The sequence below is a fragment of the Mytilus galloprovincialis genome, chromosome 2 (assembly GCF_965363235.1).
Source record: "Mytilus galloprovincialis chromosome 2, xbMytGall1.hap1.1, whole genome shotgun sequence".
NCBI classification, from domain to species: domain Eukaryota; kingdom Metazoa; phylum Mollusca; class Bivalvia; order Mytilida; family Mytilidae; genus Mytilus; species Mytilus galloprovincialis.
The window spans coordinates 25,424,999-25,447,622 of NC_134839.1; the positions used below are offsets into that span (position 1 = coordinate 25,424,999).

Consider the following 22,624-nt stretch of genomic DNA (forward strand, 5'->3'; position numbering starts at 1 on the left):
ATTTTCTCTGAGAAATGCACAAAAGTGATACATATGTATTATAAATATAGAAAATTGACTATTTTGATCAACAACAACAAAAAATAAAAATATATATGTATCATATACCCAAGCGCCTGTGGACAAAACTACATAGCTGACATGGTTTAAATTAAGTAAGACCACCGATTTCCCGGTACAAAATCATTTGAAAAAAACAACAACAATGTATTGCCATATGACCTTTTACATTAAAGGGTTAAACTTGCATTAAGTCGTGTTCAGACAGAAAATAAAGGAATATGGGGTAAACATGCACGGGAACTTATCGCACACAAAGTCAATGCATAGAAAAAATACAAATGATCAATGGTCAAAAAGTTTATTCCTGTTCTTCATCTTGATAGTTGCTGGAGGGTACTCAATAATAAAAGAATCATAAATACTGTAAAAGAAGGTCAAGATGGTCCCTAGTGTCGAATTAAGCAGTACTAGTACTTAAAGTATAATACTGTACTGTCACTATATTTAAATCTAGACAAAGTCATAAAAAAAAAATCATCAAAGTCAGCACAATACAAGACAAGAGCAGACAGACAGACCCGGTATTAATGATTATGAGAAATACGAATTTTACTTCATCCTACATATCGGTCTTTTAATATTGCCCCTAAAACCTAAAAGTCTTAAATTATAATGAATCTATGTTTCAAAGTTGCATTGAGACCAGAATATTGTCGAAAAAATAGCTAAAGATTATTTGCGTAGTAAAATAACGCAAAATCGTGCATTCTGAGCGTTCCACAGACTCTTTCTTACATTGAGTTTCAATGTTCAATGTAAGAAAGAGTCTGTGGAACGCTCAGACTCGTTTGCGTAGTACTCAAAGCTTCTGGGGGCCTTGAGCGGCCCCCAGACATTTCGCCAAAAGTTTTTCGCCTCGCTACGCTCGGCGAATATATTTTGCCTCATTATTAAAAGAGGCTAGTTACGGCCCTGGGATCTAAAAAATGTGGCCTAGTTTATAGTTTAATTCCCCGCCAAAATGATCTTCCATTGCGCAAGATCGAGTTGAAGAGGAATATAAACAAAGGGGGATAATTCTCTGGTTTACAATGTAGAACGTTGTCTTAGACTTTGAACCATTTAGTACGTGTGTACAGAACAGCATAAATTGAACGTTATCTGGGTTAAAAATATAGGACACAGTTATGCATCGGGTAGTTAGATCTTCTGTGGTAAGTGTATCATATGTATGGTAGGTAATACCTCTGACATTTGTGTTATACCAGTCATTTCAATTTTGGCATTTTTGCGGCATGAACACAGTTTTGTCAAACTTTCATTTAATAAATAAACTATTCTTTAATGTGTTTTTTTTCCTTCTGATTTGGTATTTTTTTGTTCTTACCCATACGTTATTAGATTATAAGATGTTATCCATGCTGCAACTCTTCTTATTTCGTTTTTTTTTTGGAACATAATTTAAAAAAAAAGAGAGAGAATGATGAAAGTAACTGTTGGCTCCGTTGTAAATAAGCATAAAGTTCTAGGGAACTCTAAATTGTTAAGAAGGAAAAACAGTGATGGGTATACTGTACATAAATGGAACAATATTTATATTACCCCTGACTTGACAAAAGAGGAGAGAGATATTAACACTGAGCTGAGAAAAGAGCTGGAGAGGAAGAAAAAAGCAACAAACAATGCAAACTTGGTAATTTTCCGGGGGGAAATCATTGAAAGAAAAGACATTTCTGGTCAGTCTAGTATGACAAATACAGCTAGTAGTGTTGAAAGTGGCGGTTTAGGTCAGACTGCCAGATTTCGACCGTAGACTTTCTATAGAAAAGATCAAACAACATGTAAATACGTTAATTCCAGTTGGTTTTTGTTACAGTTCAAATGTTACAGTTAATTTTTTTAATAACTTTGATAATGTAGAAAATGACAATGCAAGTACATCAAATGTTGATTCAGCAAGTGAATCTGATGAAATATGCGAAAAGGGTGGTGAAATAAGATACAGTACATCTGAGAGTGCTAAAGATAGTACGGTCTCACTAATTAGCGACAACAAGAATTTTAGCGACAACAAGCGTCAACAAGCGACAAGAAACTATTTAGCGACAAGAAAACATTTTTTTTAATTAAAATTAATTATTGCAATAAATATTAAAAGAATATGCAAAAGAAAATAATTTTAGCGACAAGAAAGTTTAAATTGATAGAAAAAATGAAACATTATTTACATAATATTTTATCAGATCTATTATGAATAACAGCCAGTATTACGTTTAATTATTGTATTATGAGATAACTTTTCCTTGTGTTTTAGAACATATTATTTATCTTATAATTTGTTTTTTAAAACTCTTTTCGTGCAATATATATTAAGCTCGCAAAATGAATTATTTGTGCATTGTTGTCCTGAAAATATTGACACAAATTGTGAAATACAAAGAACTGAAATCAAACATGAGGAAAAGAAAATTGAAATGTGAATGTTTTCATCTTTTTATTTGTTTATTGCCTCATTAAACGATATTTATCATGTTTATGCATATTGATTGAAGATGAAGGGAAATTAATGACAATCTTGAGTTTTCAACAGGTGTTCATTATTTACAATGATTGTATATTCTGGCGCGTGCAATTGTATAGTCTGACGCGTGTACAAAGTTGAAGGTGTTAATTGGATGTTATTGTAGCAATAAAACAGGGGACACGTGACTCGTTAATCTCATTTGATGTTTCACATGTTTGCTTATCAAAATGGGACCACCATGTACAAAATGTATAAATATTATGTTAGATAGGAATGTACATATTACTATATAATGACTAAAAATAATTAAAAAAAAAAAAAAAAAAAAAAATATATGGACCCCAAGGTAGAACCACGTCCTCATCGTGGGGTCTGGAAACACGCTTAAATAATATTCGTTTATTCATACTTTGACTTTGATGAAAACATGATACATACATTTTCTTATACATATTCTTCATATTTAAAAATAAAAAAAAAGAAGCTCAATCTCTTTCTTCTTCACAAATGTTAAATTTCTTCATCTACCAATATACTAATATAAACTTCACAATCTCTTTCTTCCTCACAAATGTTTCATTGATTTGTCTATCTATATAATAAAACATTTTAATTAGACATATCTGCTTGTATATTTAAAAAAAACACATTAAATACAAATTTCTTTATATCTAATAAAAAAAATGTTTTCTTGTCGCTAAATAGTCTTCTTGTCGCTTGTTGTCGCTAAAATAATTCTTGTTGTCGCTTCTTGTCGCTTGTTGACGCTTGTTGTTGCTTCTTGACGCTTGTTGTCGCTAATTAGTGAGACCCAGATAGTATGCAAGATAATGCATTTTTTAATAATTTTGATAATGCAGAAAATGACAATGCAAGTGAATCTGATTATATAAGCAATGATGGTAGTGTGATAAGTGATAGTACTTCCGAAAGTACAGAAAATAACAGGCAAAATAATATTGATGATTTAGATCGAAATATTAACCCTTTAATTGTAAACAAAGTAAAGTGTATGTACACCAATGCTGATCAATTACGTAATAAAATTGATGAACTTGAAGCACAAATACAGGTCGTGAAACCTGAGATTTTATTTTTGTAACAGAAGTTTTGCCAAAAACAAATATTGATATAGATTGCATTTCTCCATTATTTAACATTGAAGGCTATATAGCTTATCCGAGTAAAAATACAGGACGGGGAGTTATTATTTATGCAAAAAGTAATTTCTGTGTCTCACCAAATGAATATATGAATTCGCTTTATGATGATGCCTCATGGTGTAATTGGGTAAAAGACAATAAGACTGTATTGATAGGCTCAATATACAGAAGCCCATGAAATCAAAACTCATGTTTAAATATTATTGGACTTTTGAATGAAGCAGCTCGATTGTATAACAATATTTTAATAACGGGAGACTTTAATATGCGTGATATTAATTGGAACTTTTGGACTACGCCTCACTCTGAGGACCATTACGAACATACTTTTATTGAAGCTTTACGCGACAATTTTCTATATCAACATATAGATAAACCTACAAGATTTAGGGAAAATCAGATGTGTAGAACTCTAGATTTAGTTATTACAAAAGATGAAAGCAATATTGACAATATTAATATTGATGCTCCACTGGGACTTAGTGATCATGCTACCATTACATTTGACTTTTTGTACTCTTTCAATGAATATGAAACTGGTAAATCGAAATATAAATATTCCAAATGTGACTTCGAAAAATTTTCTGAAGACTTTAGCAATTTTGATTGGGATAGTTCTTTTGAAGATAAAGACATAAGCGAGATGTGGAAAATATTTTATGAAAAATATAAAAAATGTGTCGAAACGTATATATACCGAAAACTAATCCTAAACCGGGTTGTCAACCTAAACCATTATGGCTAACATTTGATTGTCTGAGCAATATAAAACGCAAACAAAAGGCCTGGTCAAGATACTTGGCTACTAGACGAGCAGTAGATTTTGATTTTTATAAAGTTGCTAGAAACAGGGCAAATGAGAACGTTCGAAAAGCAAAAAAGGAATATGAGAAGTTAGTGGCATCAAAAGCTAAAACTGAGCCAAAACATTTTTGGACATATGTCAAAAGTAAAGTGAAATCAAAATCAGCAGTATCAAACCTCATGAAACCAAATGGGAATTTAACTACTTCCGACAAGGAAAAAGCGACTGTATTAAATGACTTTTTTACCAGTGTATTTACTGCTGAAAATCCAAATAATATACCTAATATTGAAGACAGAAATTTTGAATCATCTTTAGACCACTTTGTGATCAATCAAGATACAGTTGAAAAATATCTACTTTTATTAAATGGAAGCAAGTCTATGGGTCCAGATAATATTCATCCGTTAATAGTAAAGAGTATGGCAAATACATTTTCAAAACCTTTGACTTTGATATTTCAAAAGTCCATTGACACTGGAAAAATTCCAAAAGAATGGAAAGATGCTAGAGTTACCCCACTTTTTAAGAATAAAGGTAGTAAACTGGATGCGGGAAATTACAGACCGGTCAGTCTAACTTCAATTGTTTGTAAAACTTTGGAAAAGGTTATACGGAAGGAAATGATTGATCATTTAATAACCAATAATTTGTTATCAGACTCACAGTTTGGTTTTCGCTCTGGAAGATCATGTATATTACAATTACTTGATGTCATGGAAGACTGGTCATTATATATGGATCATAATATATCCTGTGACACATTATATCTCGATTTTGCCAAAGCTTTCGATAAAGTGCCACATAAAAGATTACTAAAGAAACTGTATTCATACGGTATTCGTGGATCTATATTAGAATGGATAACTGACTTTTTAACTGGACGTCGACAACAAGTTGCGGTGAAAGGGGAAAAATCTGAATGGCAAAATGTAATTAGTGGAGTGCCCCAAGGCAGTGTACTTGAACCTGTTTCTTTTCATTATATTCATAAATGATTTACCAGATGTTGTGGAGTCTATAGTAAAAATTTTCGCAGACGATACTAAAATTTATGCACCTACTTCTAAGTCTGATGTCTTACAGAATGATCTAGATGCCCTCTACGATTGGTCCAAGTTATGGGACATGAAATTTAATGTGAACAAATGTAAACAAATCCATTATGGAAGAAATAATCCTGAAAATGTTTATACCATGAACAATATTGATATCATTAAAGATGAACAAGAAAAGGATCTTGGAATTATTTTTCAAAATGATCTTAAATTTTCTCAACATATATCAAGTAAAATAAATAAAGCCAATAGTATACTTGGGCTAATTAACCGAACTTTTATCTTTAAAGATCAATATACATTTTTAAGACTATACGTTGCGTTGGTACGACCACACGTGGAATATGGAAATACAATATGGTATCCTCATTTAAAGAAAGATATTAATGCTGTAGAAAAAGTGCAGATGAGAGCAACTAAATTAATTCCTGATATACGACATTTAAGCTATGAAGACAGATTAAAAGTACTTAAACTACCTTCCCTAACTCACAGAAGGCGAAGAGGTGATATGATACAAGCTTGCAAAATATTAAAAGGATTCGAAGATATATCTTATGAAAGATTTTTTACTGTCATCAGTACAAATACCCGTGGGCATAATTGGAAATTAGCAAAACCTAGATGTAACACTTCTTTTCGATTAAGACATTTCTCACAACGAATTATTAATGATTGGAATAACCTACCAGTTGAAGTTATTTCATCAAAAACTGTGGAAGCCTTTAAAATTAGTATAGACCGTCATTGGGAGTCAGTCATGTATCAGTTAAGAAATTGATGAGGACACAAATAGTTTTCTATATAACTTTTTAATTGTGTGAAATATTGCACCAAATCATGCAGGATTGATGATTGTATCAGTTTTGAAAGTGTACCAAAATAGGGTGGGCTAAAAAGGATAGGATCCTTCCATATGAGCCCCACAACGATCTTATCTTACAGGTATAATTAGGGGTTACACCATGCACACTAAAAACCCGAAAGTGGACCTGAAAAGCACAGGCACTTGTCTATCCATATATGGATAGTCGACCTTCCTATGGATAGAAACAAGTGCCTGTGCTGAAAAGACCTGAAAATATACGACTAAAATTATTCAAATTGCAATAACTTTTTATACGACCGCAAAATTTGAAAAAATTTTCGTCGTATATTGCTATCACGTTGGCGTCGTCGTCGTCGTCGTCGTCGTCGTCGTCCGACGTCCGAATACTTTTAGTTTTCGCACTCTAACTTTAGTAAAAGTGAATGGAAATCTATGAAATTTTAACACAAGGTTTATGACCACAACAGGAAGGTTGGTATTGATTTTGGGAGTTTTGGTCCCAACATTTTAGGAATTAGGGGCCAAAAAGGGCCCAAATAAGCATTTTCTTGGTTTTCGCACTATAACTTTAGTTTAAGTGAATAGAAATCTATGAAATTTTGACACAAGGTTTATGACCACAAAAGGAAGGTTGGGATTGATTTTGGGGGTTTTGGTTCCAACAGTTTAGGAATTAAGGGCCAAAAAAGGGCCCAAATAAGCATTATTCTTGGTTTTCGCACAATAACTTTAGTAGAAGTAAATAGAAATCAATGAAATTTTAGCACAAGGTTTATGACCACAAAAGGAAGGTTGGGATTGATTTTTGGAGTTGAGGTCACAACAGTTTATGAATTAGGGGCCAAAAAGGGGCCCTATTAAGCATTATTTTTGGTTTTTGCACCATAACTTTAGCATAAGTAAATAGAAATCTATGAAATTTAAACACAAGGTTTATGACCATAAAAGGAAGGTTGGGTTTGATTTTGGGAGTTTTGGTCCTAACAGTTTAGGAATAAGGGGCCCAAAGGGTCCAAAATTGAACTTTGTGTGATTTCATCAAAAATTGAATAATTGGGGTTCTTTGATATGCGGAATCTAACTATGTATGTAGATTCTTAATTTTTGGTCCCGTTTTCAAATTGGTCTACATTAAGGTCCAAAGGGTCCAAAATTAAACTTAGTTTGATTTTAACAAAAATTGAATCCTTGGGGTTCTTTGATATGCTGAATTTAAAAATGTACTTAGATTTTTAATTATTGGCCTAGTTTTCAAGTTGGTCCAAATGGGGGTCCAAAATTAAACTTTGTTTGATTTCTTCAAAAATTGAATAAATGGGTTCTTTGATATGCCAAATCTAACTGTGTATGTAGATTCTTAATTTTTGGTCCAGTTTTCAAATTGGTCTACATTAAGGTCCAAAGGGTCCAAATTAAACTAAGTTTGATTTTAACAAAAATTGAATTCTTGGGCTTATTTGATATGCTTTATCTAAATATGTACTTTGATTTTTGATTATGGGCCCAGTTTTCAAGTTGGTCCAAATCAGGATTCCATATCAAGTATTGTGCAATAGCAAGAAATTTTCAATTGCACAGTATTGCACAATAGCAAGAAATATCTAATTGCACAATATTGTGCAATAGCAATTAATTTTCAATTGGAGTTATCTTTCTTTGTATAGAATAGTAGTTGATAATATATGTTGGAAATTTGCCAGACATGACTATGATGTCATTTTCTATTTTTATTTGCCAATAACTTTATGTAAATAACTTCATTGGAAATTTGCCAATATAAAATGGTGCTGATGAAGCTTTTTTTCCTTATCTTATCTAAAATGTTTTAGATAATGTATGTTGGAAATTTGCCAGACATGACTATGATGTCATTTTCTATTTTTATTTGCCAATAACTTTATGTAAATAACTTCATTGGAAATTTGCCAATATAAAATGTTGCTGATGAAGTTTTTTTTATTGTTTTATACAATAAACAATGTATATTCACTTTTACTACCAACCAATCTTTACCATTCAGTGATAACAAGCACTTTATTTTACATTTTAATATTTTATGATGTATTTAAAAGAGTAGTTATTGTTGCAAACTCCATTAGAAATTTGAATTGATATCAGTTTTGGAAAAAGGGAAACGGGGATGTGAAAAAAAGGGGGGGGGGGGGTTAAATTTTTCTCATTTCAGATTTCATAAATAAAAAGAAAATTTCTTCAAACATTTTTTTGAGAGGATTAATATTCAACAGCATAGTGAATTGCTCAAAGGCCAAAAAAAACTTTTAAGTTCATTAGACCACATTCATTCTGTGTCAGAAACCTATGCTGTGTCAACTATTTAATTTTAGATTTAAATAAGAAGAAATCTTTAATTGATTTGTAAAATCTTGACATTTGTTTTGTGTAAAAAAACCCATGTAATGTCAAAAATTTGATCACAATCCAAATTCAGAGCTGTATCACGCTTGAATGTTTTGTCCATACTTGCCCCAACTGTTCAGGGTTCGACCTCTGCGGTCGTATAAAGCTGCGCCCTGCGGAGCACCTGGTTTTATTATTGGATAGAATTTCTTCAAGTTGGAATTTTATTAATCATGATAATTTAAATGTTTTAAATAAAAAACAAATTTTTGATGCCAAAAGCTGGACCTGAACGGAGAAAAGAAAAGACCTGAAGCGACCTGAAAATCTATGGTCGGACTAATTCTAACTTCAATAACCATGATAACTTTTTAATATTCAATATGGTTATGATCTTTCAACTTTAGATTTTGTGAAACTTAAAGTTCAGTATAATGATAAAATTAAAAAAAAATTATATGAAAAATATCGTTGGGGTGTGAAAACTTAGACCTAAACGGAAAATTTAATAACATAAATTTGCTTGAAAAGACTGCAGTCAGATTTGTTCAAGATCTTTAACTGTTTTCAATCAAACTCCTTGAAATATGAATTTTGTTATAGGAAAGGTGTAATATATCATTTGAATGATAAATAATTTTATCGAAAATATAATGGTTGAGTTACAAAATTCGGACCTTGTCGGGGAAACAAAAGACATGAATGTAGCAAATTAACCTGACGATATCGGGATATGGGTATTTAGTCGGATCTTAACACGTACTTGTGATTTGTTTAAAACCGGTTTTAACGAAGAAATGTTGAAATGTTCAGAACTTAATTAAATCTGTTTTTGGGTAAGATGGTGAAAGCATACAATTTTTATTGCGTCTTACACTTTGAGAAGCGAATAATCTTTAGCTACTTTATTTAAATATTGTGTAAAAACGTTAATTATGAGCTATGAAAGTCAAGTGGCTCAAGCATTTTACTGAGGAAGTTTTAAAAAAATGCAAAGAAATATTTTAACAGTGGGTTAGATTTCATTAGTCTTTACTATCTATAGATTAACAACTGTTGGTTATATTTATAATTTAGAATCATCATTGAAGGTGGAGCGTGATTGCACAGTTAATTAATATATTGATGTACCATTTGTATGCAAGAGTGACATTCCGTTGTATTATGTGCCAATTCGAAAAAGTTATGCGAGTATTGTCTCCCTTTAACAGGTTCATTATTTTATAATTAAGTTTAGGTTTCTGATATCAATCTGAATAGTTACAAAATGTATCGATTCAATATATTTCAGATTTTGTTATTGGTGTATCAAAAACATTGATGTATGAATATAATTTCATAAATTTGAAACTTTTAAAATGATTACATACCAATATAAAGAACCGTTCATCATTTTTGAAAAAGACTATGATTGATAACTGTATTAATTATCTTCCCTTCATGATAGATTGATTGGGGAATGAACCAAAGTTATCAAAGGTAATCACAGAGAGGGACTAGCAAGCAATTTTTAATTGTAGCTTATTTAAGGTTAAAACAACTTTCCACTATAAACAAATGTTATTTCATACGAATATAAGGACCTTGTTAGCTAAATCTACAAATTGTATTAGATATTATGAATTTTTATTACAATAGATTAATATGCTAATGAATGGATCATCATGATCATAGGAGTAGATGTATTTAAACTCACATTGTTTTTTCTATTTGTTTTTACTTTAAACAAAAGTCTATTGATGAGAACAAATCAATTTATATTTATACAAGAACATATTTGGATACAAAATACCTTATTGATGATAAATCTTGGTCTGACATAAAGAAAAAAAAAAAGATTGCCCGTTGAAATTATTCAAACTAATTCAACTTGCTTAAACTGCATTAGAATATATTAAAGCAGGTCTTACACTTTTTAGCTCACCTGGCCCGTCGTCGTCGTTAACATTTTACATTTTGAACTTCTTCTAGAGAACCACTGAATAGAATGAAACCAAACATGGCATGAATGTTCCTTATGAGGTGCTGACCAAGTGTTGTTACTTTGTAGCCGATCCATCATCCAAGATGGCTGGGGAACTTAGTTTAACATATATAGGACCCTATGGGACATGCATACAAATGACTTCTTTTAGACAGTCAGGGATATAACTCTATAGGGTTATTACAGGAAAATAACATACATTTGTTATTGTGGACTAAAAAATCAAAGAACTGTGATAATATATGTATGTTACATGTTTCAAAGGGACAATATACATCATTAGTTCAGTTAGAATGTATAAAAGTTCTATTGATATTACTTTTTAGCTCACCTGGCCCGAAGGGCCAAGTGAGCTATTCCCATCACTTTACATGGGGCGTCAAGCAGGCCTCCCTGAAAATGACCGTCAGAAATCTCTTGGAATTGTGTTGCAGGAATGAGTGTTGTCAACGTCGCTGCTTGAATGAATGTGCTTAAGTCAACAGTTTAGAGACTAACAAACAGATATTGACAATTTGCAACTGCACAGTATAGGTCAAGATCCGGTAGACCAAAAGACCAAAAAAAAATAACCTCAAGGGAGGAGCGCCACTTCGCTTTACTTCAACACGGGACAAGTTTAGTCAGGCCACCAGAGTAGTGCATTGACTAATAACAGCTACTGAAGTGCTTGCCAATCCTTCCTTGATGCACATAGAGCATGGATGAGAAATTGATTTTGAATTTAACACTATGAAAATAAAATTGAGAATGGAAATGGGGAATGTGTCAAAGAGACAACAACCCGACCATAGAAAAAACAACAGCAGAAGGTCACCAACAGGTCTTCAATGTAGCGAGTAATTCCTACACATTTCAGCCTTTTGACCCTACTGCGCCCCATACAAAGAAATTCCTAGTGAATTTGAGTGATAAACATGCATGTTGCTTCTGACATGTCATAATTCCATTTTGTTATTATTAAAATCATATATTGTCAGGATTGTTATGATTTTGTAATAAAATGAAATTTTATATTTTTGTTGCAAAACTTTTTTGGCTCAGTATATATGAGTATTTAATGGCAACTTTTTGATTAATGGACACATTACTTGTGTACTTCCTATTTTGCAGATTCTTTGAATTCTTAATTCTTTGTACCTAATTAAAATGTTCTCCATGTTCGTTTAACATGTTTAATAAACTACTTTTAACCAGAAAAGAATTGTAAAGGGAATGTTCACATATACATGTACATCTCAAACTTCAAAGACTAGCTGTTTACTAGGAAAATGTTCTGACTTAAAAAGGGCATCACCTACAAATTAAGTCAAGTATATATTGTGTAAGGTTTGGTATGGAGCCAACTAAACTTGCTTAAGGAACACTATCATATTTATCTAAACATTACATTTATGCTGCTCAACTATCTCCATTTTTTTCACCAATCATGACCACATAAAACATTAACTTTTTTATCATTTCAGTTAAAAAACATCATAGGAAAACAACAAAAGATGAAGCCTACAAAAGTAATAGGCAGAATGTTTGCCCAGCAGGAATCCTTACCTAAATTACCTGTCCCTGCCTTAGATGCCACACTTCAGAAGTATCTTAGAACTGTTAGACCATTGGTTTCTGATGAAGACTTTGAACAAACAAAAAAGGTAAACGATCTTTCACAAAAACATAACATATGTACGTTTCGGCAACAAAGTTTATCGACAGATTGTAGGTATCCCCATGGTCACTAATTGTGCCCCTTTAATAGCAGACTTGTTTATGTTATGAATCACAGTTTGTGGCTAAACTCAGTAAAGACCTGTCAAAATTGCATTTAATTGATAAATTCAACAACACTTACCGGTATCTTGATGATATTTTTTGTTAAATAATCAAGAATTTTCTCAATATACTGCTGAAATTTACCCCAAGGAACTTACTTTAAATAAATGAAATTTATTCGGTAATAACTGTCCTCTCCTGGATTTAGATATTTCAGTTTTAAATGGGAAACTCCACACTAAAATTTGCGACAAAAGAGACGATTTTTCGTTCCCTATTGTTAATTTTCAATTTTTAGATGGTGATGTTCCTTTGGCACCATCTTATGGTGTTTTTATTTCTCAGCTCATTCGCTATGCCCTTGTCTGTTGTGACGTTTTTGATTTTAACGAACGCAATCTATGTATTATTGTTTACTGTACATTATTAAACCAGGGATATCGTTACCATAAATTACTTAAAACCTGTACTAAATTTTTCCATAGATATAAAGATTTGGTTTTGAAGTTTGGTTGTACCTGTAGAAAATGTATTTCAAACGGGATAGCACATCCTCATTTTTACGGAAATGTTGTTAACCGTGCCCGGAAATTTAGAAATGATCCATGTATACTTGTCGCTCCTTTAAATAAACTTATTCTAAAAGGTTACCTATTTAATACTGTAATAAGATCATTGAATATTGTTTTTATTGGTATAAATATTGATTTTGTTATCAGTAAATTAAAAGCTAACTAAATATTACTAGTATGTTATATATACATAAACATATTCATGGATCTACAATCTGTTGATACCTGTACATGTAGCTTGGCATTGCACAAGGTCATGTTTTTCTCTGGCTGTTTATGACGTCTTTACACTAAATTCATTGGATGTTGGATGTGTACGGATTGATAGTTTAGTCTTAGATGCATGATTTTTGGAAAGTTTGCTATAGCTTGCTATTGCTACTTTCCTTAGGCGTCGGCCTCAAACTTCCGGTTGACAGATTATCGCAATATATTCTACTCCGAGATAGTGTAGTACTAGTGTTTGAGTTCTGATTCTTGGAAGATTCTTTTAAAATTTTGAGTAACTACTGTTTTGACTGAAAAGATTACAGCTTGAATAAAAAGAAATGAATATTCACCGACGATTCAGATGAATTTAACTTCATTTTAAAAATGAGTATTAGGCAGCAACCATTTGATTTTCTGGGGGGGGGCTATGGTTTTTTTTGGAAAAAAAAGTTTGTTTCCAGTTTTTGGAGAAAAAAATAATTTGTCTTTGATTCTGAGAAAAAAAAATTGTTTGTTTCACCCTCAGCTGCCACTATATGTAATGCTAAAATTGAAAGAAAAAAAATTGTTTTCGACTTGTCGCGAAAAAAATAGATTGTTTTTCGCCGCAGGCGAAAAAAAAAGTTTGTACAGAAAAAAAAACCATAGCCCCCCCCCCCAGAAAATCAAATGGTTGCTGCCTTACAAACACTACTTCACGGATCTGCCATGCGCTGTAGAGAAAATCACAAGAAATCTACGCGAGATTGCGTTTTCATTCATTCATGAATATTTCATGAATGAACATTTCCCTGCTCTACTTTTACCTGTGTACTATATGTACGTACGTAAACGTGGTAAAATCCCGAGTGTATCGAAAAATCGGGAATGACTGATTAAAATGCGAGAAGAAGTTGACATTTTGACCTAGCCGTCGGAAAATTGAAAAGTGATAAGGAACTTTACTCGTTCAGCATGCTCAATTGGATCAAACTGACAGCAGAAAAACATTGACCCAACGTCAGTTCTTCTGCCCAACGTCAGTTCTTCTTCAGTCTTCTTCAAATAATTTACATCATACCACTTCTGGTGTATTATTGTAAATTCGTATCATATAGCATCCGTATTAAAAGCAACCGAGTCAACATCTACTTCTTCGAATATTATAGCTCATGAGGGTATCAAGACAAGTTCTATAGAAATGATTAAGGTTCATGATGTGTACCCTTTGGCTAAAATGGCTGCATTTTCACCTCAAAATTTAGATAGATTACAGACAAACCGCGGCCTGTGCATCTGGAAAAGTTTTAAGGCATACAATGCCCTATATAAATAGACTTCAATTGCTTTGTCACCCAAACACAGAGGCAATGATTACCTTAATATATCAAATTAATGGCTGAAAACAAAAATTCTCAAATGTTCTTAACTCATAAGACCATGCTTAATTTCACAACAGCAACTAAATGTGTTGCAGGTTATAAGCACCTCTATGACTCTAGTGTATATAAACTTTTTATTCCTGTGGTCATACTGCTGTTGTTATGCTCCCACCGTATTGAGTTTTATCCTTGTTCTACTGTAAGTATGTACGTCCTTCCCTTACTTGTACGTACATGTACCTCCGTACATCCAAAAATTCGTTTCTGTTCTCTTACTTTAGTTTGCCTGAACCAACTTGTTTGAAACTTATACGCAATGCTTATTATCACAATTCACAAGTCAAGTTTGAATTTTAGTTGCGTCACTTTTACCATTCTAGCATTTTATGCTACTTTACAAATGGGAAAGTTGCTGGAAATTTTAGTTTCTGTTCTCTAACTTTAGTTTGTCTTAACCAAATGCTATGAATTGTATACACAATGCTCATTACCACAAACACTGATCAAGTTTGAATTTTGGTCGCGATAGTTATACTATTTTAGAGTTATGCCCCTTTACATATATGTAAAAAATTGCTGAATATTTTCGTTTCAGTTATCTAACTTAAGTTCGCTCAAACAAATGTTATGAAATGTATACAGTGAATACTTTTAACAAAAAAACAAAGATCAATCTTGAATTTTGGTGGAGTAATTTTTACTGCTCTAGGGTTGTGCCTCGTTACAAATGGAACCAGATGCTCCGCTGGGCACATCTTTATACGATCACAGAGGTCGAAACCCTGAACAGTTAGGGGCAAGTATGGACACAACATTCAAGCTTGATATAGTTCTGAATTCGGATTGCGATCAAATTTTTGACATAATATATAGGTTTCTGACACAAAAAAAAAGGCCAAGATCTAACAAATCTATTGCGCAATACTGTGTAATTAGAATGTTTACACAATGCTTATTACCCCATAACTCAGATCAAGTACACATTTTGGTAGCGTCATGCACATTTACAGTTCTTGAGTTGTGACCCTTTATAACATTAATGCTAGCGGGGGCATCATTTGTGTCCCATGGACACGTTCCCTATTTTTGATAAAAGCCTTTAATATAAATTCACTTTCATTACAGTTGTATTGATTTAAGTTACTGTAACTGTCTTATTTATAAAAAAGGATGTGGTATTTTTTGCAAAGAACCAATGCTATCCAAAAGAGTTCAAAGGAGGAAAATGTATAAATAATTATAGGACACCATATTGTCGTCAATGATGAGAAATATCTGTACCATATACATGCAGAAAGCTATAAAAGGCCCCGATAGGAAACATGTGGAGCAATTCAAACAAAAAAACTTACGTGTTAATTTACTAAAAACAAATATGAAGGATCTAAACCAATAGAAAAATACTAATTCACAGGCCCTTGATGTTGACATGGCATGGGTACTTAAAAAGAAATTATCAGTGAGAGCTTTCTGTATATTTCAATATTTTAGATCTACAGTTTTAGGTTGCAATAGAAAATATCAAAACTTTTTATGACAAACATGAAAAAGGTGATTTTTGATAATTACTGACAAGACAATGATTTAGTTTAAAACATCCAAGCTGTGATGAAATACATTTTTGAAATAATACACGTCTCGTCGGTCTATAATCTTTTTGGAATAACACACAGCTACAGTTGCAAACTTTCCAGAGGTGCTATCCAGCACTTTGATTTTATTAGTTGTTAGTGGCTTTGAACTAGCTGTCAGATAACTGAGAGTACTCTTATATCTGTTCATTGTGCCTTTTTGTGTCGGGATGTATAAGTACCCGGCCACGTCCACTTGTATTTTTGCCCATCTGATGAGTTAAACCACTGTCCCAGGTTAGGGGAGGGTTGGGATCCAGCTAACATGTTTAACCCTGCCACATTATTTATGTATGTGCCTGTCCCAAGTCAGGAGCCTGTATTTCAATGGTTGTCGTTTATTTATGTGTTACATGTACATATTTGTTTTTCGTGCATTTTTTTATATAAATAAGGCCATTAGTTTTCTCGTTTGAATTGTTATACATTATCTTATCAGGGCCTTTTATAGCTGATTATGCAGTATGGGCTTTGTTCATTGTTGAAAGCCGTACGGTGACCTATAGTGTTGTTAATGTCTGTGTCATTTTGGTCTTTTGAGGACAGTTGTCTCATTGGCAATCATACCACATCTTCTTTTTTATATATACAGGAAATTAAAAAAACAAACATTTATATTACATATGTACCATATCAAGTTTTATCATTATTTGTTATATTGGATTTTTTTCTTTGGTAAATTGTCAATAATTAAGCTAAAAGTTTATGTGCATACTTGCTCAACTGTTCAGGGTTTTACCTCTGCAGGAAAATCCGGTTTGCTGTCACTCGACAGCCTCTTGTTTTATTTATTCATACTCATGAAATGTCACAAATGACTATGATGCTAAACATTTCTAAAGAACTCCAACTATACCAAAGGTCAAGATTTTCATGATGTTAGATTTTGAAAAAAAATCCTAATTATTACATTTTTTAAATGCTATTTAAAATACATGTATCAGTGAAGTTGTGATTAATGACTGAATTAATAACACAATATAAAACATAATACATATGCCAGTTAAAAAAACACAGCACTTTGGAGAATTGTATAATGAAAATATACTATTATAATTACACTTATTTTGTAATGTTTCTTTTAAAGAGACCATTATCATGATTATGTAGGTCTGAAGAAGACTGTTGGTGGCATCTTTTTTATTAAAAAATAAGGAGATATGGTATGATAGCCAATGAGACAACTATCCACCAAATTTCAAATAAAGTGGATGTTAGCAATTAATTGGACCATACTATATGGGTTAATCTCATTGTATAAAACCGTACAGTTGTCTATAATCATGATAATTATGTTAATCATGATAATCATTATCATGATTATAGACAACTGTTTGGTTTTATACAATGAGATTAACCCATACAGTACTGTCCAATAGCTCAAATGTCTACCATGTTCAGGTCTGATATTGGAAAGATATCTTGTTGACCAATATACTTATAATTACAGTATGTTGAGGAGTTCAGAAAGGATTCTGGACCAAAATTACAGAAGTTCTTAGAAGAAAGAGCTACAAAGGAAGTAAACTGGGTAAGATGTCGTCATTTTCAATTATAAGCAGACGTTAATTTCTTTATTTTCCATAAACATGATAAAAGGTTTGAGATATAAGTAAAATGTGTAAATCTTCTTAAAAAAGAGTTAGAATAAAAAGATGTGAATGATGGAATTGAAATGAGACAGAAATCTAACACAACCAATCAAATAACATCTCTATGTCAAAATACAGTCTACAACAATAGACAGGTGTCTACAACAGGTGTCTACAACAATAGACAGGTGACTACAACAATAGACAGGTGTCTACAACAATAGACAGGTGTCTACACTATTGATATGTCAAAGGGCTCTCCACACTTAGAAAGTTTGACAGTTTTTAGTCTTTGATCTACATTGTAGTTAGATGTTTTTGTCTTTAAATATTCAAAGCTACGTACAAAAAAAAATATCTGTTCAAAATTCTGTCAAAAAGTCAAAATTGAGATTGAGATTTGATTTGTTATTCCAGAATTGTTAGGCTTGTGACTTACTAACTGGAATATTCTTAAATCAATTAGAAATTGTGTTTTGGATTGGTGAAATTAAAATCCTTTTCAATTTTGAAAGTATTTCATATTTGTACATTACAGAAAGGCAGTGTTAAAATCATTTATTTTATGTTTCAGTTATCAGACTGGTGGGCCAGTGTAGCTTATTTAGAATTCAGAAATCCTGTAGTAATTCACGTCAGTCCTGGAATTGTTTTACCAAAACAGAATTATACAGATACAGCTGGACAACTTAGGTATAAGATAACTATATATTATTAGGTCAATGTCATAAAAATATAATTTTTTTTGTACGAGGGTGAGAAACTGAGAAAGGGTGAGGTTGTGTTGAGCCCGTCCCCATTTTTTTGCTGATACAAAAAAGTTTATATTTTTATGACATTGACCTAATATTGTTTTCATACTACAACTTAAATTAATACATTGGTAGCTATTTAAACACAAATTTTAAACTTATTTTCTTCCCTTATATTGAACCCCTGATTGTAGAAAAGTGCTCCATGATGAAATTGACATTGCTAAAAATAAAGCTATGTTACTATATTTAGGAAATAAACATAACTAGTTGCAGTATAAAAAAAATATTTAGGTCAATGTCATAAAAGTATAAACTCATACATGTCAACCTCTGACAATGGGAAATCATGTCATAACATGACATGACATGTCAAAAAGCGTGTGAAAACGCGTGACGTAGATGCGGACTTGTTAATATGAATGTGGTAATGTTTATAATTTCATACAAATTTGTGAATATAAAAAAACAATATATATTCTACTGTGAACTTTTATTGTATTAAACAGTGGTCTGTTACATGTATGTTGCTTTTAAAGCACCACCACTAGGCACATATTCAAAACAACTGCCAGTTTCAAGTTTAGTTACATTTATTTGATAACAGCACACAATACAAGTGTAACATGGTCAAGTTCTGATCAGAATTCAGTGTCAATATCTTTATAATTGAAAAGGCTCTCCCACAGTAGGAATTGATATTTGACTGAATTAGCTTCATCAAGATTTGAAAGAATGTCATAATGATTTTTTTTGGCAATGTAAAATGTCATCTTTTATCTCTGCCATTGCTCCATTGCTATTGCCTGGTTAAAACTGGGTAGTTCATCAGAAGAAAGCTGGTACTATGAGAGCTGATCCAACAGTTCTGTGATATTTTTATCCCCATGGCCTGTAGAAATCTGTTGCCATGTTGGCTAGATTTGAAACTGAAATTGAAAAAGAAAAATGTTTTATAAATTTGATTTCCATTGGACATGTTGGATAAACATGTTAAAATGCTTATTCAAATAGCTACATTGTATTTCTCCTCTCACATGTATTGTTTTTTGATCATTGCAACATAGAATGCACAAATTATGCGTTACTTGTCACTCGATCATTTAAACTCGAACTCCAAAATATAATTTATAAATCTTGAATCTTGCCGTACACATCGTTTTGGCTTAACAATCTGCACTTTAGACGACGGTACAGGCCCTGAAAGTGACCTCTTTCTGTGCACATTTCCCCTATCCAGTGAATTTGAAAGAAAGTCACAAAATCGTTAAAACTAATCACAAACTACTTACCTTTTACAGTTTCATATAGAAAAATAAACAATACAGCATGAAAAAAACCGAGAATAGCGATATCACTAACGACCAAAAAATGAAAAGACCGAAAAAGCGTGTAAAGTGGTGAAAAGCGTGTACACGCCATGTGACAAAATCCTCGCGTGTAAACCGTTGAAAAAGTGTATTACAACCGAATATCATGTCACTTTTTTGTACTCAGTGCAAAACTGGGGAAGGGCTTGGTAGAAACTAGCTCTTCCCCAGTTTCTCAGCCTCATACAAAAAAGTTCATATTTTTCTTTCATTGCTCTAATATTGTACATAGATTCTACATGACAAAGGCTATAATTAGAGGTTGTTGGTTCAGGTTTATCTTGAAATTGTGCGGTTAAAAAAACCCCTGATACTCATGAATGACAACTGATTTATAGTAGAATGAAACCACAGGACAAAGGGATAAGAATAGGGAATGGGGTCATTATCACACAGAAACCTTTTGACATCTTAGGTGTAAAACAGTGATTCTATAGCTATAGACTCACAGATGTGTGATGCTGTTAGGACATAGAAATAGAGGACATCTGCCCATCTGTCTGTCTGTCCCTTTCTATCATGCCTTTGCAAATATTTAAGATATTGAAAATTACATTATTTGCACTTTCATGTGGTTTATTTTTGGCAGATTTGTATGAAATTTATTTTATAGGTTTATATCATCAATATCTGAAACAAATTTTGAAAATCAGAGTAATGTCCTCTTGGAAATATTGATTTTATAGAAAATTGCATTGTTAGTGCTCTTGTGTACAAATTCTTGCCAGAATTTTATGATGGTTATAAATCTTGTGTAATAGCTTTGTTTCTGACATAAAAATTTACAAAATATGTAACACACACTGGTACAGTTTCTACACTTGAGCAGAAAAGGAAAGTATTTTATTATCATTTATTTATTAATTCATGTTACTACATAATGTGGTAGCAATTTTTATAAAACTGCAAAAAATATTTTTCGTCTTAAAATGCTATCATGTCGTCTCCGTCTGTGTCTTCATTCTCTGTGTCGTCCGAAGACGCATTTAGTTTCCGGACAATTACTTTAGTTTTAGTGAATGGATCTCTACAAATTTTTACCAGATGGTTCATTACCACTAAAGGAAAGCTGGGATTTTTTTAATAGTTTAGGAATAAGGGGCCAAAAGGGGGACCCAAAATAAGCATTTTTGTAGTTTTTGTCAAGCCTGCAACTTTTGTTGCAGAAAGCTCGACATAGGGATAGTGATCCGGTGGCGGCTACGGCGGCGGCGGCGTTAGCTAACTTCTTAAAAGCTTTATATTTTAGAAGGTGGAAGACCTGGATGCTTCATACTTTGTATATAGATGCCTCATGTTACAAAGTTTCCGTCAGTCACACGTCCAATGTCCTTGACCTTATTTTCATGGTTCACTGACCACTTGAAAAAAAAGTTCAGATTTTTTGTAATGTTGAATTCTCTCTTATTATAAGTAATAGGATAACTATATTTGGTATGTGCGTACCTTGCAAGGTCCTCATGCCCGTCAGACAGTTTTCATTTGACCTTGACCTCATTTCATGGATCAGTGAACAAGGTTAAGTTTTGGTGGTCAAGTCCATATCTCAGATACTATAAGCAATAGGGCTAGTATATTCGGTGTATGGAAGGACTGTAAGGTGTACATGTCCAACTGGCAGGTGTCATTTGACCTTGACCTCATTTTCCTGGTTCAGTGGTTATAGTTAAATTTTTGTGTTTTGGTCTGTTTTTCTCATACTATATGCAATAGGTCTACTATATTTGTTGTATGGAATGATTGTAAGGTGTACATGTCTAGCAGGCAGATGTCATGTGACCTTGACCTCATTTTCATGGTTCAGTGGTCAAAGTTAAGTTTTTGAGTTTTGGTCTTTTTATCTAATTCTATATGCCATAGGTCAACTATATTTGGTGTATGGAAATATTTTATGATCTTTATGTCAGTCCCGCAGGTTTTATTTGACCGTGACCTCATTTTCACGGATGATTGCACAGTGTTAAGTTTTTGTGTTTTGGTCTACTTTTCTTAAACTACAAGTAATAGGTCAACTATATATGTTTTAGAGAAGCATTGTTAGCTGTACATGTCTGCCTGGCATGGTTCATCTGACCTTGACCTCATTTTCAAGGTTCATTGGTCTTTGTTTAGTTATCTTGGTTAATGTTCTGTTTGTGTGGTAGTTGTAATAAAGCTTAGCTTTATACTTAGGACTATCAACATAATATCAATGATTAGTAAAGAAGGCGAGACATTTCAGCGTGTGCACTCTTGTTAAACAATAACTGGTGTTTAAGTGTATGAGTCTCTCTGAAATTATACAACAAGTTTCCATACCATGAAGAGATAGTAAGTATTGCCTCTGGGGAGTCATGGCTCAAAATGTTTTGGAAATAGGGGCAAAAACAGGGAAAAAGTAGTTTTTTCTGGTCAATGGACAATCTAGACAAAAAGCAGTGTAAGGGAGGTAATTCAAAAACATTTAACATACAATATAGGGTATGTTTGGTTTACCTCCCTTACCCTTCTTGTAAATTATGTATTAAAAATGTCAGGTTTTAGGTTTTGGACTAATTGCAAAAAAAAAGGGGGTGGTAGTAGTTTTCAATTTTTTTTTTCTCCAAATTTCTCAAATTCCAAATTTTTGAAAAGTTTGAAGAAGGAATCTTTAATTGCACAATATTGCG

General features: G+C 32.5%; 1 protein-coding gene across 1 annotated transcript in view; it reads left to right on the forward strand.

Annotated features, from left to right (window-relative positions):
• Positions 1-1,077: 1,077 nt before the first annotated feature.
• The window catches only part of LOC143063226 (carnitine O-acetyltransferase-like), a 47,945-nt gene continuing 26,398 nt past the window's right edge, over positions 1,078-22,624 (forward strand). The window contains exons 1-4 of the mRNA XM_076235232.1: positions 1,078-1,217; positions 12,191-12,370; positions 17,713-17,793; positions 18,429-18,547. Coding sequence (XP_076091347.1) covers positions 1,191-1,217; positions 12,191-12,370; positions 17,713-17,793; positions 18,429-18,547 — 407 coding nt within the window. The 5' untranslated portion in view covers positions 1,078-1,190. The remainder of the gene's footprint in view (positions 1,218-12,190; positions 12,371-17,712; positions 17,794-18,428; positions 18,548-22,624) is intronic.